Below are 17873 nucleotides of genomic sequence, written 5' to 3' on the forward strand. Positions count from 1 at the left end.
TTTGCAAATTACGTTCATTACACCATAACATTTCTTACCATCGCAAATACAGCTTTATTTTTATAGAGTTTCCTCTAAAGAAATCTCGTTCTGAGTGTTGGACGCAATTAGCCCGAATCTACAACTTGATATAATGTAGGCAGTTAGTAACTAGTCCTTAGGTTGAAACATTCCGGAGAAAATGTCATTTGTAGATACATCGTAGGTCTAGTTAAATATAAGACATTATATCAAGTTGTCCATTCAAGAAAGGTTTGAGTCTTAAAACTATCAACACCTGTTGGAATGGAATTCCTGGAATGTTTCTATCAACAAGAATGCAGTAATAAGGGAGATATAGAAAATGCATTGTTTATATACGGTACTTTGCCATATAGTCGTATAACCCCTGAATGCTCAGTGGTCACGGATCACAATTGATCTGTACTGCCAGCATCCGACTAAAAATCATTTAACGGTGGATTCGAGTCCCATTTGAGATAAATTATTCAGAATCATACCTTTTTCTGTTAGATCAACAGAACCTTTGACTTCTTCTCATTTTGTGTTTGTTAAATACTGCGTTTCCTGCTCATCACCAACACAAGATGTTTATCCACGTCTATATTAACTTGATGTACTCAACATTGTTGTGCAGCTCACTCGTTCTCGTTAAAACATATTGAAAACAGAATTCAGATTCATTCAAATTACTTTATTAATTCATCCTGACCTAAGCAACTATTAATTTATGTAAAACTGGACAAAATACAGCTCAAAACTAGAACTGTTGTTAGTGAATAAATTTACCATTTAAAGCGAGTGAATCACTTTCAAACTAACTTTATGACCTATTTTGTATGATGAAAATTCATTTGTATTACTTCACTACACTTAAATGCTGCAATAAAAAGTTTTAGTATCAGTTATCGAGCAATTTGTATGGTAACGAAACATCCATGAATATTACGAGATATACATGCACATATTGAAATCGACAGATATAAAGATAAAATAAAAATTTATACAAGACTTACTTTTTTTTATGTAGCATAAAGTCGAGGAGAAGCTTCAACCCTTATCACATTACTGTTTCCTTTCTTAAAGGAAGCGAAAAATTGTGTTCATATTTTTGAAATAATTTTACAAGAGGAACAAGAAACAATTTTTTATTTCTTAATGCTACAAGCTTGATGGTTATGTATGGTTGATATTACTCATACTTACTACATATTACTGTACTGAGATGTTCCTAGATCCGCAGTCCGAGCAATACAATGAATCACGACACCGTCAGAGCAACTTGGCGTTTTACTGTTAATAAGGCCGACGTGGATGTGCTTTAAAGAACAGATTGTGCTGGTCGGGTAGAATGGCACTCAATATCAGGAAGTAACGGCAAGCGAGAAAGAAAAATGTGATATTGAAATTGATATCTATCAGATGCATATTTTCCAGGTATTATGAGTTGATGCTATAGAGAAGTAACGTTAGATACAGCTGCGGAAACTACTTCATGTTATTTCAATTTCAAATTTTTAAGTATTCAGCATATGTAAATACATAGTTCGGATAGTTTATTGTTCACCACTGAACAGAGCTTTAAGTCGACTACCACTAAGTCATACACACAGAACGAAGTCATGGCCTTGAAAAACAGCATCTATTATTGGATCAAAACATACAGATGTGAATTTTCATATCAAAACATTATAACCTCAATTTATGAATGGGATATAAAATGTCAGTTCCTTAATTTCCATTGACTCATGGATTTATTTGAGTATTATGAAAATTCTCAGCAGGACAAAAGATATTATGACTAGCTATTTATGCTGTAAACAATATTTTTCTTATGAACACAATAGAAACTTCACCTAGACCTGATTTCAGATATGCAAATGATCCTAACAAAGCTCATGACCCCAAACGTATATTTACTATAATAAAATTCTCATTTCTACGTTTTCCTTCTTCGAAATCTGCCGAAAAGTAAACAAATACGTTTATCTTTTGTCTGAAAATGCCAATTTATGGATGTGGCGTGACCAACAGAGAACAGAGACAATAAGAATGTGTAATGTCTCGTTGCTTTTTCAGTAATAATTCTTCTTAGTTCGTCCTGACCCACTAAATGATGTAATTTATCCCTTCATCTAACAAAATCATCCGAAAGCGAAGCTTATGGAGCATGTTATGAAAAATGTAGCAGCCTTTTTTCATTTCCATCAAGTCTGTTCAGGTACTTGCTTCTTTTTATTTGGAATATTTTGAGGATGAAAAATTATAGATTACACAGTTATGGTTAATGTATGCATTCAGTTGCTGTAATATTTTTTCTACCCTTCCGTACTTCAAAAGTCTGTGCTTTAGTACATTAAAGCACAGCTTAAAGATTTCATTTAGAAATATGTTGGAAATATGAATATCAAAGAATTCAAGCTCTGAACTAATACTGAATGATGTTGTAGAAAACAATTTTTGTTTTGATTCCATTGAACAGGTTTTATTTGCCTTTTGATTCTAAAGGTATATATGGAATCAGGAATAAGTTCCTTGACATATCCATGGAGATGAATCCCGAGTGATACAGTATTTTCGGTTAGGCGTCACTTCTTTGCCGGTTTAATATGGAGATGCACTGTGGCCGGCGGTATTTCTCTGGTGCAAATACGTCGGTGGAACTGAAGGATGGACTGGAATGATGCACCTACACCATTAGAGTACCAATACCGTACCATCGCAAAACACTTCTAGTGCATCATTGGTACAGAACAGGTATTCCATTGAATCGTACCAGTAGTGTAACTATGTCTTATCGTAGCTTGCTGTGTCATACCGTACAACTAATTTTGAAATTCACTGCATTGTGCTGTTCGGGACAATTTATTTGATTCATGACAAGTTGTCTTTGATAATACTATTAACTGGAAACTTTTTATTTCGAATAAAAATTAAATCTGTCTGACTTTCAGTCTGATGCAATCATTCTAGTCATTTTCACATTAAATCAATTTTCACTGAATTCTTCATAATATTTTAAAGACAGTCTGTAACAATAATCAAACTTCTTCATTCCCAACTTTATTAATAATAGCATTGAACCATTGATATCCGTTATGAAATTATATTTTATTATTTGTACTACAAATAACGTTAAGAAAAGATAATGAAAAAGTTCATGAGAATATAAAGAAGAATGTTATCGTATGGCCATTCCTACCTGTTTTGTGAAAGAGAATAATAAGATGTTTCATTCGTAATACATATCTTACTGAAACTTTTTCTTCTGATAATTTCCTCGTGAATAAAAGTCTCTTCAATGTTTTTGGAGATACGTTGAATATTCTTTAATTCTGAATATTTCTGATGACTTTTAAAGCTTGTTCTACTTGTTCGACTTCTTTTCGCTTTATCTTACGCAAGCACTCCCATTATCACTTATGGATCATTTAGTTCACTAGTCTGAGTGAATAAAAATGATATTGTGGGAAAATTTCTATAAGCTTCACACTAGCTGGCAACTAAAATTGCCTTTTGTATGAATTATTAAACAGTAATTCAATTTAAATGATTTTGTTGGGAACGATTGCCTATAACTATTAACACACAAGTTGCAGTAACATTGTAATATCCAATTTCAAGTTAATTGCTTGAGGACTCAATTAAACCTAATCTTCTATATCAAATTTAATTCAAGTTTATTTTCAATCATGATTTAATGTCAAGAATTGTATGTTATAAATTTGGAAGTAGCCTACGTAATAGATCTAAACAAAACGATTAGAGATAAGACAACAGTACTTATTTATTCATAAATTAAATTAGGAACTTCCTAAATAATTTAAATAAAGATTATGTTTATTCTTCGAAGTTGAAATACAGACTAAAATATTTATATGAAGGGGCCTACAACTATAAAAGGGGAAAATCAACTGATTGGAGTTGCAAATATAATTTGAATTTTAAACGACAGTTGAGTTATATTTTAAGAATTTTTGGAAACTAGACATTTACTCGAAATTTATCAGGACAGATAAGAATGCTTGAGTCATGGTTATTACCAGATCTTGATGTCGTCTCGAATTTTATTAAAATACTAACCTGTTTTGTGCGACGAGTTACAAAAGACAACATAGTAAATGATCTCTTCTCCTCCATAGCATACATCATAAATCAATATCCGGACACTTAGTAACTGTAATCATATTCTTATATAAACCTTAAGAATCCAAACGTCATTTAGTCGTTCAATATGAAGTAACCTTTAATTTTTATTCTCTAGATGCTAGACATCACAACTTAATAGACCCTATAACGATATAAGAATTCCAATTAACTTGATTCCATGTATCTAACGAATCTAACGGATCAAAAAGAATAAATACATGTATTTACGATAGAGCAGATTTATTTGTATACTTGGAAAAAAGAAAAACAAGAATCCATATATTCAGCAGGTAGAGATTGCAGCAATGTTAAGTTGAAGCGTAAAAGAAAATTATCAGTCTGTGGCGTAGATGCTCTTAGTATACAAATCGTGATTTGATTATCGATACAATTCAATTATCTCTATTTGAGCATCACATTATTGCTATTTAATCCGTAACACGAGCATCAAGCTTTCTCACTCAATCAGAAAATGTTAAAATTAAGGGACATTACGTTGCAAGAATCATAAGACGCTATAAATCAAACTTAACAACAACAGTTGACCTGTAACATTTACTGAGATCAATCCATAGTCTATATAAGAGTCATCTGTACAATAAACAAGCAAAAAGTGCCAAATAAACGTTTAATGACTATGCTTTATAGCAAATATGTGTGTGTCTGTGTACGTGAGTGATATAATATTCTGAAATACTTTTTATGACCGTAAAGATGACTATCTTTATTGAGCATTTTCCGAGTAGGACTAATATTATTACTGTAAGAAGTCAGAGACAATGTTATATTGTGTCTAACCTCAACTTGACAATACCAAAAATTGTCTCGGATCCTAAAACTTTAATGTACCGAAAAATATATATCAACACCCATATATAAAAAAGTAAATGTTTTTGATGTCTTTGCTGTAAAAGCAGCAACCCAGCTCCCACAAGAACTTTTTTTATCCCAAACAAAACTTCTATTCGGTCACAATGCAGCACCCTTGTGACAATAACATCCAACTTGAGGGCAAAACTTTCGTTAAACTCGCCTGATGATTCTTTTTTGTTCTCTCTGTTGCTCCAATTTGAGTCAATTACACTGGATACAGTTTACTAGATGCTGAAATATGATATTATTATTCACTCTATTCTTTATCTGTCATTTCCGTTCATTCTATTGTATATTTTTATTTTATTTGTTGTAGGGATTTATGATATACAAAAAAAGGGCGCAAAGCACGAATGAGAGATATAGAACAACAACAAAAAATTATTACAGCTATTCAGATATTTACGCTTGTGTGTATTTCCAAGCTATGTATACGAAATAATTTGTATTATCACCAATCTCAAAAGAACAGCTTCTTAAGGATCATTTTCTTTAACAGTCGTGCTGTTCTCAGTTCATTCATTCATAATAAAATGTATTGATTTATGCTGAACTAGATAATTGAATGATAATTTAAGGTGTTGTTCAACTTTGTTTTTTTTTTATAAAAGCTTTTGGTTCCGACATCTGCAAATTATCTATCTTGTTATCAACATAATTTTGCTTTTGGTAATTATCGTGTTCCATTTTGCTTCAAGCTATTTTATTCACTAATCTTTAATTTTATGGATTTAGCATTTAGATTCCAATTTTATTGAATAAGCTCGTAGCATTAAGAGCAATTAGGAATGTTGCAAAACTGATAATGAATTTGAACTATAGACATTAAACTTTCTATTTGTTTCGTATCATCTGGTAATTTGAAGAATTTTAAAGCTTTCTGATTAGCATGCCAAGGGGTCGTTCACTTATTATGTTCGTATTTTAGAGGAGATGATGGTTTGAGTTTGTATGACAATGAGATTGTGACTAAAAGTGAACTGGTCGTTAAAAGATCTTGGTTATTGTCCATAGCAAACGCTTCAGACTGGTGAATTCCAAATGCAACCCAAGCGAAACAAAGTAAGAAATGAAGTCGACAACCAGAACACCGTGTTCGTTAATGCACCGTTATGTCGCCGTATTAATTACCTGTCGACCACGTGGTTTTCAATTCCTTTCCGCATTGTGCCGTTCGGGCATAGATTTAAAGTTCCATTGGGCTTCCTAACAGATCCTTGTGTCGCACCGGAAAGTACCACATTGAATATGTCGATTGCCTTTTTATTTATAAGCTTATCAGGCGTCCCTTTGATCTGCCTATTCAGACTACTTTAATTTAAAGGAGCAGTTAGGAAGTCTGGAGTCTGTTCATAACATGTTTACTCCAAATTTACTATAAGAAGCCTTGTTTACTTCGATTTATTACACTCTTTTTAATCTAAAAAACATGGAATTGTTGAATCTTTGTTGATTCTTTTCACTATGCCAGCATTCCTATATATCGAATTAACTCCCGCAATTCTCCTATATTTAAATAAGTGTTCAGGATACTCTATTATACTTAACAACAGCAATAACCATAACATCTTAAAAATAAATATGTGCCGCCCTAATTCAATCTCTAAACATCGGCATCTTTAATCATGGATTAAATTCTCTTTAACGAAATATAAAGACTATAAGTATAAAGGAAATTAGTCGAGTCAAAGGAGCTGTTAATTACAAGGCATTAATTTCAAAAGACACGTTTCTAAATGATATTTAGAATTTTTTTGTACTTTGTATACCAACCTTCCAACCCTAAAAAAATAAATACTTATTATCAAGGGAAAAGGAAGAGGTGCAAAAGTTGTGGAATGAGAAGCTATTTTCATTCCTTATGAAGCAATTTTTTACCAAAGAGATGTTAAGAAATTGGTAAGAAAAATTTAATTACGCGCAATTTTTAAAAGAATTTTGTTATTTTGAAGCAACAAAAAAAATAAGAAGTTCTATAGATCAAGGCAATTTTGCGTAACTGAACATGTAGAGGAAGTAAACAAATTTTAATTTGGAATAAATTACATTACATCAAAGCATAATTGAATGTGAAAGAATTTATGATTTGTAATTAATGAAATTTCCATTTTTAGAACCGATAAAAATTGGCAAAACATAATTTGAATTTAAAATGTTCGTTATTTTTTCAAATTTTTTAAAACATTCTTTAAATTGACAAAGTTTTTGAATGAACATTCATTTTTATTCAGAACGTATGTAGGCTATTTCCGTTGTTATTTTGTCAACCCACATTACAACAAGAAATAATCCAAATGCTGGCCATTTAAAGGAATTCAAAGCGGATAAGCAATCACATTTTTTGCCTCAAAATCCGTAAAATAAGAAGATTTTTAATTGACATTACAAGACTAATCTAGAAAAATCTCCAATTTAATTAAAATATAAAATCAAAAGAAACTCTCAAAGAGACATTTTCAAGAGTTTTGCTAATCTTTTCATTCAAGCACTTCCATAAGAATTGTGATTTTTGAGGAAAAAAAACTTAAAATAATTACATGTTTGAGTAGTTGTAGAAAAAGAGGATGTTCTACCTACAAAGGGTAATAAAAAGTTTTAATTCATAAAACTCAATTATCATCGTATTTAAGGAATCAAAGAATTAAGCAAGTCAAGCATGATTTTAGCGCAATTTTTTAATAAGCTACAGACTTTGTTCTTCTTTTTGGACTTCTATTTATGAATAAAGCTCTCCAAAAGAACCAGAGTTGGCAATCGACTGTTTACGGTCATCTTTTGTCTTCTATCATCAGCAGTCAATGGCGATCGACCGACATCCGTTGCAGGTGTCATTTCTAGTGCAATCAACACTAATGACACCTGACACTGACGTCAGCCGGTCGTTATTGACTGTCGATGGTAGTTGATATTCAACGGGATTTTTCCGGTCGCTTCGTCCAATTGCCAACTCTGAAAATAACAGAACTGCTATTTTTTTAAAATCTGTCCTTAACACAATCTCTAATTTTCTTTCTTGTCATTTCTAGGGTTTTATATTTCGTGTTGTTCGAGGACCATTCGTAGAAGAGTTCCATCAATGCGTTACATTCGGTTTTTATACAGCTGTATGGCAGGTAAGCTAAAGTGTATTAATTCAACTGTTCATTTTTGCCCGATCATCACAAATAATTCATAGCAACCATGCCCCAGCAATACCTGTGAAAATGATCAGCTATGGAACTTTTAGGCTCCACTAAAACTCTTTTATCAACACCAAATGAGAGCCACCTCCACATGGCTTCCCCATGGTTTGACGTCGCAATAGCTTCCAAAAAAAACTGGAGCTTCTATTTGGTGTTTATAAAAGAAGTTTAACCTAGGCTTATAAGCTCTGTAGCTGAGCTTTCTTCATCAAGTTTTGGATGTAGCTACCATATGGCAACTTTCATGTTAGCTGTCATAAAAATGGCCAAGATACCATTTGACTGTCATGAAAATCTTGTGCCGATCGAGTAGCAAGTCGTTTCCAATTACATAGAATTTTTAACTTTTTAATTTATCCGTGAATCTGCTACGACGTCAATCAGAAAACTCCTATTATACAGAAACTCCTCTCATTCCTTTTGTTTTGAAAAATAAAAGCTTGTTGCTGCTGTATCTTAATTAAAGTTTACTGTATAATATAGGGAAATTAAATATAGACAAGAGTCAGGATCTAGTTCGTGGGAAAAAATTTGTTTTGCGAATAAGAAACTGCTGTAACTTTTCATAATTCATAACTTTCCGACTCAATTTTTCTTGTGAATTTAATGCTTGCTTAGCTTCCACGAAGAGTGAAGAAAATTTTCTGAATTTCATTAAATCAATTGAAAAGTTTTTCTTCAATTTCTGCACGAATATTTTTCTGACTTGAATAATTTTGCTCAATTCCGATAATTAAAATTTTACTTTCTTCTTAATGACTTGAACACATAACAAAATTCGTGTCATAGCTTTTCATTTCGACTCAAAAGCAAAAATTCAAATTTCATCCAATGGAAATGATTCAAAAGCTATTAATACGTAAATGAAAAAAATCTTTTGCAGCTTTTAGTCGAGATCAAGAAGAAGTTGCGCTTTAGGCTAAGATACATCATCATCATATCCAAAAAGTTAACAAGACAGCCATTTAATATTCACTTCAACGCTTAAGATTCATAACTTCAAGATGGTATAAGATTTATCAGCAGCAACTCAGAATTTACAAAGAATCAGCTGCAAAATCTTTAAGAATTAAAACTGATCACCTTACACTCACCTTTGCTCCTTCAAATGACCTGGTGATGTCACAAACAGATTGTGCTTTTAAGTTATCATAAACAGGACAAGAAGTAAACGATGCTGACAATCCTTTCATGTTTTTTAACCCTTCTAAGATGATACCTCTTTTGATCGTTTACAATTTAAAATTTCTGATCCTTCAAAATATCTTTTTGAAGTTTCTTGTGATATTTTTATTCGCGGTGTTTCCAATGTCACTTGAATGAGAGTTCATAGATTCTTACAGCAATATTCTTCAGACATTCAAAACATGGTGCAAATTTATTTTTAACTTGCTTATTAAGGTTCAAGCAGATAACGCGGTTTATGAATTCAAAGTTCTTGAGACTATAAAGTTGAACATGATCTAAGAATGTATTTTTCTTAAATATCTTACTAGATTATTGTCAAAACTTTTTTTAAGCCACAGCACACTTTGGTTGCTAACAAAAATGTTTTACAGCACACTAATAAGTTCAAAATACTTAAAGAATAGTTTAGAATCTTAAGGAATTGATGATTAAATTGAGAAAATTTAATCAAAAATATGAAATTTTCTCAAAAACAAACTTTTGCTGTATTTTTTAAGTTTTTTTCGCGCTTGTTCTACCGTAGATTATTATGCTGCAGTACACAGTTTTGACAACTGAGCAAAAGATTAACGAGCAAACAAATAATAATTTTAACTAATATTTTCCTTTTCCAAGACCAAGGGGTCTAAAACTACGAATTCGCTCCATTCAGGAAAATAACAATGAATTTGCTTTAAATTTAAATTTAAACTGTAATTTGACAGTTATTTAAGAAAAACGTTATTTAATCCTAGACATCAACCATTTGCAGACTTTAATAAATTGCAGCAATTCCCTCCCATTAATGATTTATGTCATTCACTTTTTTTTCCACAACGTTAGTTATATTGAAAAAAATATACAAAAACAAAGAGCAAAGAAGTTGGAAACAATAAGAAAAAGTTGTAATTTATCATTTTGTTATGAAGCGGAATGTCACATCTCCCTTTTTTCTTCGTTTTTTGTCGAACATGAATAAAGAAATTTCATGAATAATTTTAAATTTTTCAAAGCTTGAGTTGACTTTTTTCTAAAAAAAAAATTAAAATGTTCCGTTTATTCAAATTGAAAGAAGTTCCTTAGACTAAACAAAAGTGAGGAATAAGAAGAAATTTAAAGTCAACTTAATTCTATATCCATCACCAAGAGACAGACAGAATTTTAAATTAATTAATAAAAAATAATTTCATTGTGATGCTTCAAAGATATTCAAAATACTTCGTGAGTGCAAAAACCATAGCTTTATATTGTTTTGTTAGCGTCTAAATAAAATTATGAAAATTTAATTAAGAAAATAATGTGATATACCCATGTTGTTCCTTCCATAGCTGCTTAGTGTGTATCTTTTGAACTTTTTTCATAAGCTTGAAGATTTTAGGTTGTTGATCTCTTGCTAGTTTTGTGACTGTTCTCCTTTGTGTCTATTTTTACTGTTTAAAGGACCATTCAGTAACGTATAATTGAGAATCTTTGATCCACTACCCCCTCTTAATTCATGTGAATACCCGAAAGACATAAATGAAAATGGCACGTGGAAACCTCGTGGGCTGCTTAACTCTCAGTCATTGAAGAATCGTTGACGTAAAGCAGTTCTCGTAAAGTTAAGATTTAAAGCTTTTGGCTATTCAGACCATTAAGATCTAGCGCTATGCTAGGGCGTTTCAGAGTTTAAAATTGTTAAATAATTCCAATCTGTTCATCAGTGGTTACCAAACAAATACCATGAAAAATGTTTGATCCTCCGGAACATTCAAGATTCATACAAAACTAGGGTTCGTCCAAGAATTGCAATCCTGCATTTTTGGACAAATCCTTGCCTCATTATTTTCAATTCCTTATAATTCCAATTAATTAATGTTTATTTACATTTTTTCTTTCCATGAACCCATCAGGAGCAACTTTACACATGCTTTACGCTGGTGTTTATGTTCATAATACCACTTTTAATACTAGTATCGAGCTATATATCAACATTTCGTACAATTTCAAGTAAATATAAAATTACTAAAAAATTCATTAATTTTTAGACTGAACTTATTGTTAAATCATGCTTAAAATAGACTATTATGACTCTGTTAAAACAGGTAGCGAGCGAGTGTTCAAATTAGAGGCCACAATACATACAGACCACATACGACGAAGTGATTCTAATCGACAAAAATTAATCCATAAAGCGAAAATGAAATCGCTAAGGATATCGGTTGTGATTGTTGCAGCATTTATTATATGTTGGACTCCATACTATGCAATGATGCTCATATTTATGTTTATGAATCCAGATGAAAGGCTTAGTGAGGATTTACAGAATGGAATTTTCTTCTTTGGAATGTCAAATTCACTTATAAATCCAATTATTTATGGAGCTTTCCAATATCAGCCCATAAAGAAAAGACGACAATACTTAAAACGAAGGTAAATAGATTCGATATTACGATATTATATAATAAATTATTATAGAACTGTCCTTTACCACTCTAGAGATGGTTCAATTTTACATCGAAGCCTCTCAACGAATGCAACAGTAAGTATGCTTGAGAATTTAATTAAGTTAACATAAAGGAATTTTTCATATTAAATTTTTATATTCTTATTCCAATTTTGTCTGTAGACTGTCAGAAATTTGAACAACTTGAATACTGTGACGCATAAGTATTCAGTCAACTCACATGAATCATACTCTCATGAATACCCAAAAGTGCAAAATATAGAAGAAGAAATATCACTGATGAGTTTAGAGAAGGATTTGAAGACATTGGAGGAGCAAAATATAGCATTGCGTAGAAAAAAAAAGTTCTCCGAACAATTGACGAGAATTTTTAAGAAAAGACGTCCACATAAATATAGAAAATGATCGAATATTTATTTTTTGTACACGGACTCTTCTGTACGTTCTTTGGAACAAATTGAGAAATATGGATAAAACTGTATTTTTAGTAAATGTCAAATAAGATTATGATGTTGTGATTGTAAATTTAAAAATAAACGGAATCATATCCGGGAAATATTTTTAAAAAAATTTGCACATTCTTTTCATTTCTTCCAGAAAATTGATCTTTAAGTTTCATCCACGTGTTGACTTTTTCTAACGTTTTTTTTGAAATTGAAAACCTTTCAATGTTGTATTGTTCACAAGGGGTAGGAAAATTTTCGTTCAGTTTTTAACGGTCAGTTGAAATTTGAATTCAAATGTGTCCGCTAGAAAAATAAATCGAATTTTTCACATTAAATAGCTAATGATTCTCACCGGTAATGATTCCATTCTATATTCTACAACATCAGAAATAAACCTTACATTAATTAAACTTGATGTCTTTCTGATAAAAACGATTTTCATTTTTAACACAAAAAATAACGGTTGATAAAAATTCAAAAATTTTTGCAAAAGCAGTGAGACAAAAGCGTTGAAATTTTGATCAACAAAACATTTTTCCGAAAAATAAAATATTATTTTTACTCGAGAAATACGGCCATAACTCGACAAATAGATGACTACCTTCGAAATTCCGCTCAGAGACACCGATGAGGTAAGTTAATAAGTGTAGAAAACGTTGTAAAACTCTGAAAATTTCATTAAATAATATTCCACGAATAAATTTCAAAATTGCAACATTTTTTACTTAAAATAACTAATTTTGCTGTCATTTTCAGGTGATCGAGTTGGATATTGAGAACTTACCAGAAGGAGATGAAATTCTAAACATTTTAAGTCACGAACGATCGGCATTGAATATTTGGGTTAATGTTGCTGTAAGTTGCGAATTTTATGATCCAGACATATTGTTTTACAATACTGCTAATTTTCTTGTAGATTGAGTATTATAAGCAAGGCAAGAAAGATGTCTTCCTCAAAGTGCTCGATTCAGCAAGGCAAGAAGCCTTTCAAGACTATCGTGATTATGAAAAAGACCATATGCGAGTTATTGACAGTTTGGGTGCTTATTATGTACAAGAAGCAAATCGAGAGAAGAATAAGGACAAGAAACGTGAATTGTTTCTCAAAGCAACACAACTTTACGCAACTGGTGACAAAATTATTATGTATGATCAAAATCACTTGCTTGGAAGAGCCTATTTCTGTTTGTTGGAAGGAGATAAGATGGAACAAGCTGATAATCAGTTTAATTTCGTATTGAATCAATCACCAAACAATATTCCAGCATTATTGGGTAAAGCTTGTCTCTCATTTAACAAGAAAGATTATCGTGGTGCATTAGCATTCTACAAAAAAGCTCTTCGTACAAATCCAAAATGTCCAGCTGTTGTTCGATTGGGTATGGGACATTGCTTCTTAAAATTGAACAATCCAGATAAAGCAAAACTAGCATTTCAACGTGCCATCGATTTAGATCCACAATGTGTTGGTGCTTTAGTTGGTTTAGCAATTCTCAAATTAAATCTTCACGAGCCTGATTCTAATCGTTTGGGAGTTCAAATGCTTTCAAAAGCTTACACAATAGATCCGACCAATCCAATGGTTCTAAATCATCTTGCTAATCATTTCTTCTTCAAAAAGGATTATATGAAAGTACAGCATTTAGCACTTCATGCATTCCATAACACGGAAAATGAAGCAATGAGAGCTGAAAGTTGTTATCAAATGGCTCGTGCTTATCATGCTCAACGTGATTTTGATCAAGCTTTTCAATATTACTATCAATCGACACAATTTGCGCCTAATAACTTTTTATTGCCTCATTATGGGCTCGGACAAATGTACATTTATCGTGGTGACAGTGAGAATGCAGGTATGTAGCATTTAATGCATCATTAAGTACCTTAATTAATCCACAAAACTTAATTACAGCTCAATGCTTTGAAAAAGTCTTGAAAATGCAGCCAAACAATTATGAGACAATGAAGATTCTCGGTTCTCTTTATGCAAGTTCACCTTCACAGTCCAAAAGAGACACCGCAAAGAGTCATTTAAAGAAAGTCACTGAACAAGTTCCAGATGATTTTGAAGCATGGATTGAATTGGCTCAAATTTTAGAACAAAATGATTTGCATGGATCATTGGCAGCTTATTGCAAAGCTACATCAATTTTAACAGAAAATGTTGGGGATGATGTACATCCAGAGATACTCAATAATGTTGCTGCCTTACATTATAGAATGGGAAATTTGCCAGAAGCAAAAGCAAAGCTTGAACAGGCACTCGAACGTGCTAAAATCGAAGCTGAACATGATTCACAATATTATGACTCAATATCGGTGACAATGACTTATAATTTGGCGAGACTTTACGAAGAAATGTGTGAATTTGACAAGGCTGATAAAATGTACAAGGACATCCTTAAAGAGCATCCAAATTATGTTGATTGTTATTTGAGAATTGGATGTATGGCAAGAGATAAAGGTTTAATTTTTGTCGCTTCCGATTACTTCAAAGATGCTCAGAAAATCAATATGAATCATCCTGACACGCGTTCCTTACTTGGAAATCTTCATCTTGCAAAAATGCAATGGACATTAGCTGAAAAGAATTTTGAAGCCATTATGAAACAACGACAAGATCCATACGCACTTATTGCTCGTGGTAACTACTTCCTTCAATGTGTCCATCAACCAATTCGTGATAAAAATAAGGATAAAGCATGTCTTGCAACAGCTCAAAAGACATTCTCAGATGTTTTACGTATTGATGCCAAAAATATTTGGGCTGCTAATGGTATCGGAGCTGTTTTGGCACATAAAGGATATCACATCGAAGCTCGTGATATTTTTGCACAAGTTCGTGAAGCAACTGCTGATTACTCAGATGTCTGGTTGAATATAGCACATGTATATGTTGAACAGAAGCAATACATAAGTGCTATACAAATGTACGAGAATTGTCTCAAGAAATTCTACAAGTATCATAATGTTGAAATTATGCAATATTTGGCGAGAGCTTATTTCCGTGCTGGAAAATTGAACGAAGCAAAGACAGTTTTATTAAAAGCACGTCGTGTAGCTCCAAATGATACAGTCTTACTGTTCAATGTTGCATTAGTTCTGCAACGATTGGCAATGCAAATTTTAAAGAACGAGAAATCAGTTTTGGCAGAAGTATTGCAAGCAGTCAGTGAATTAGGATTGGCACATAAATATTTTACATATCTGAATGTTCATGGAGATAAAACGAGATTCAATATAAGTGTTGCTGGTGTTGAAGCAGGTCAATGTCAAGATTTGTTATCACAAGCACAATATCATGTTGCTCGTGCACGACACATTGATGAGGAAGAAAGACGAATGCGTAAGAAGCAAGAAGACGAAAGACTTGCATTTAAACAGAAGCAGGAAGAGGAACGTAAACGTCGTGAGGAAGAAAGTAAGCGTTTGATTGAAGAGATGCTGGTTAAACGTCAAGAATATAAGGAAAAGACAAAGAATGCGCTTATTATTGAGATGCCGGATGGTCAAGGGGGCTCATCAAGGAAACGTGGACGCGGACGAAGAGATTCAATTATTGACTCGGGAGATGAAAGTGGTGGTCCAAGACCTGAAGGCGAGGAAAGAGGCGATAGACCTTCAAAGAAAAAACGAAAGGAACATGGTAAAAAATCACATGGTCGTCGTCGTGAAAAACGTAAGAAGGATAATGCTGGATCAGATAGTGATGAAGGTCCAAGTCGTAAACGTGGAAAAGCTAAGCCTACTGTCACACGTATTAAGAATAATGATGATATACCGAAGGGCATGAAAGGAAAGATTATATCAAAAGCTACAATTTCAACTAGCGAATCTGAAGATAGTGAAGGAGGTGGCGGTGCCAAACGACCATCAAGAATTATCAAAAGATCAGAAAGTGGAAGTTCTCGTTCTCGGTAAGTTTACAATTTTTTGTAGTGATATTTTGAGGTAATTATTGACTTATTTATTGCAGATCCAGGAGCAGTAGTGCTAGCAGATCGCGTAGTAGAAGTAAAAGCAAGAGCAAATCCAGAAGTCGATCAGGTAAATTTCACGAATGTTTTAGAAACTTACAATTGTTTTATTTAAAACCTTTGTACGGTTTTGAAATTCAAATTTATTTTAACCGTTATTATGAAAATTCGTTACTAATTTTTGCGTCTATCTCTTTTCGTTTTACAGGAAGCTCCAAATCAAGAAGTCGTTCTCGAAGCGGAAGTGGCAGTCGTTCACGCAGTAAGATCCATAAATTTATTATTTTGGAACTTTTAATTTAATGTCTATTTAAATTAAAATTAGGTCGTTCAGGAAGCCGTCGATCAAAATCTGGATCACGATCACGCAGTGGCTCTCGTAGAAGTCGAAGTGGATCCGCAAGAAGTCGTAGTGGCTCTCGTAGAAGCCGAAGTGGATCACGTAGAAGTCGTAGTGGAAGCGGATCTCGTAGAAGTAAAAGTGGATCACGCAGAAGTAGAAGTGGATCAGGTATGATGTTTTTTGGGAATTAGTAACTTGTTGCTTCTTGTATTAGTCAGGAACTAAGTAAATCTAATAATCTCCCTTCTCACTCACAGCACGATCAAGAAGTGGATCAAATGCATCAAGACGTAGCAGCAAAAGCCGTTCAGGAAGTAGATCAAAATCTCGTAGTCCATCGAAAACACCAACCTCTGACTAAATTCTTGGATAGTCGTCCACAATCGGATTCGTATATTAAATTTAATTATATTTTCATAAACATAAAATTGTAAACAACGCAGAAAAAAGTATCGGATATGAATAAAGATTTTTTTTCTCAACAACCTAACATCTTGTTAGCCTATTTAAGAACTAACTTGTCAATGACAATATTCATGACATGCTTAAAAAGGCAATTAAAAATAATAATAATTTCACATGACATCGATACCATAGCACTTGAAGCTTAAATGCTCCCTTGACTCTATTAATTAAATTTAATTTTTTTTTATGAACCTACATACTTCATTTATTAATTATGGAGTGCTCTTCATTTATTTGTATCCCTTGATTTTATGTCAACATAAAAATTCATTGCCACAGCCCTCTTTATTTTGGGAAAGTTTACGTAAACCGTTATTCAACATCGTTTACCGACAATAATGCACAATAATTATACTCGCCTTATGCATACATACAAAACAGGAAAGGAAAACATTCCGAATTAATCCTATTAAACATTAATAAAATCTGACTACCGTTCGACTCAAATTAAAGTTTTATTTGGACATACGTAAGTACAAATTACATTCTTATATATTTATAAGAGCGTGAGATGAGTAATTACTATAACTGTAGCAAATCAAATCCTATCACGTTCGTATGGATTTATGCCTTTATCCTGAATTTTGTTGAAATTTATATTAGGTAGCTGTTTGTTGCAGCAGTTTGTTCCAATTTGATGGATTGTGATAATCTGGCTGTTGGATCTTTGTCTATCTGACAGTTACATATGTAAGTATTGATGAATTCAGTGAGTATGCAGCTTTCCATAGTCTCTAGGCTGGCCTGTTTTAAACATTTTGATTATTTTCAATTCCAAGTGAAATTTAGCAAATTTCTTTGGGTTTTAGCATTAGAGGACATCAT

The 17873-nt window shown here is 32.5% G+C and overlaps 2 protein-coding genes across 3 annotated transcripts in view; both read left to right on the forward strand.

The window, feature by feature from the left end:
- Positions 1–12353, forward strand: part of CrzR (corazonin receptor) — a 29303-nt gene extending 16950 nt beyond the window's left edge. Inside the window, exons 3-7 of one of the 2 annotated variants that reach the window (XM_070635978.1) lie at positions 8049–8135; positions 11264–11360; positions 11432–11783; positions 11850–11892; positions 11980–12353. In XM_070635978.1, coding sequence (XP_070492079.1) covers positions 8049–8135; positions 11264–11360; positions 11432–11783; positions 11850–11892; positions 11980–12222 — 822 coding nt within the window. In that variant the 3' untranslated portion in view covers positions 12223–12353. The remainder of the gene's footprint in view (positions 1–8048; positions 8136–11263; positions 11361–11431; positions 11784–11849; positions 11893–11979) is intronic. The other variant, XM_070635979.1, reaches the window with a different exon arrangement.
- A 411-nt stretch (positions 12354–12764) lies between these two features.
- Positions 12765–17073, forward strand: Ctr9 (RNA polymerase-associated protein Ctr9). Its single transcript, XM_070635907.1, has 8 exons — positions 12765–12895; positions 13020–13118; positions 13180–14116; positions 14176–16180; positions 16240–16310; positions 16449–16502; positions 16566–16751; positions 16841–17073. The coding sequence occupies exons 1-8, from the start codon at positions 12857–12859 to the stop codon at positions 16942–16944; spliced, it is 3495 nt and encodes a 1164-aa protein (XP_070492008.1). The 5' UTR covers positions 12765–12856; the 3' UTR covers positions 16945–17073.
- The last annotated feature ends 800 nt before the right edge of the window (positions 17074–17873 follow it).

This window comes from Chironomus tepperi, unplaced genomic scaffold (assembly GCF_022539635.2).
Source record: "Chironomus tepperi strain 1889 unplaced genomic scaffold, CSIRO-AGI_Ctep_v1 contig_100, whole genome shotgun sequence".
Lineage (NCBI taxonomy): Eukaryota > Metazoa > Arthropoda > Insecta > Diptera > Chironomidae > Chironomus > Chironomus tepperi.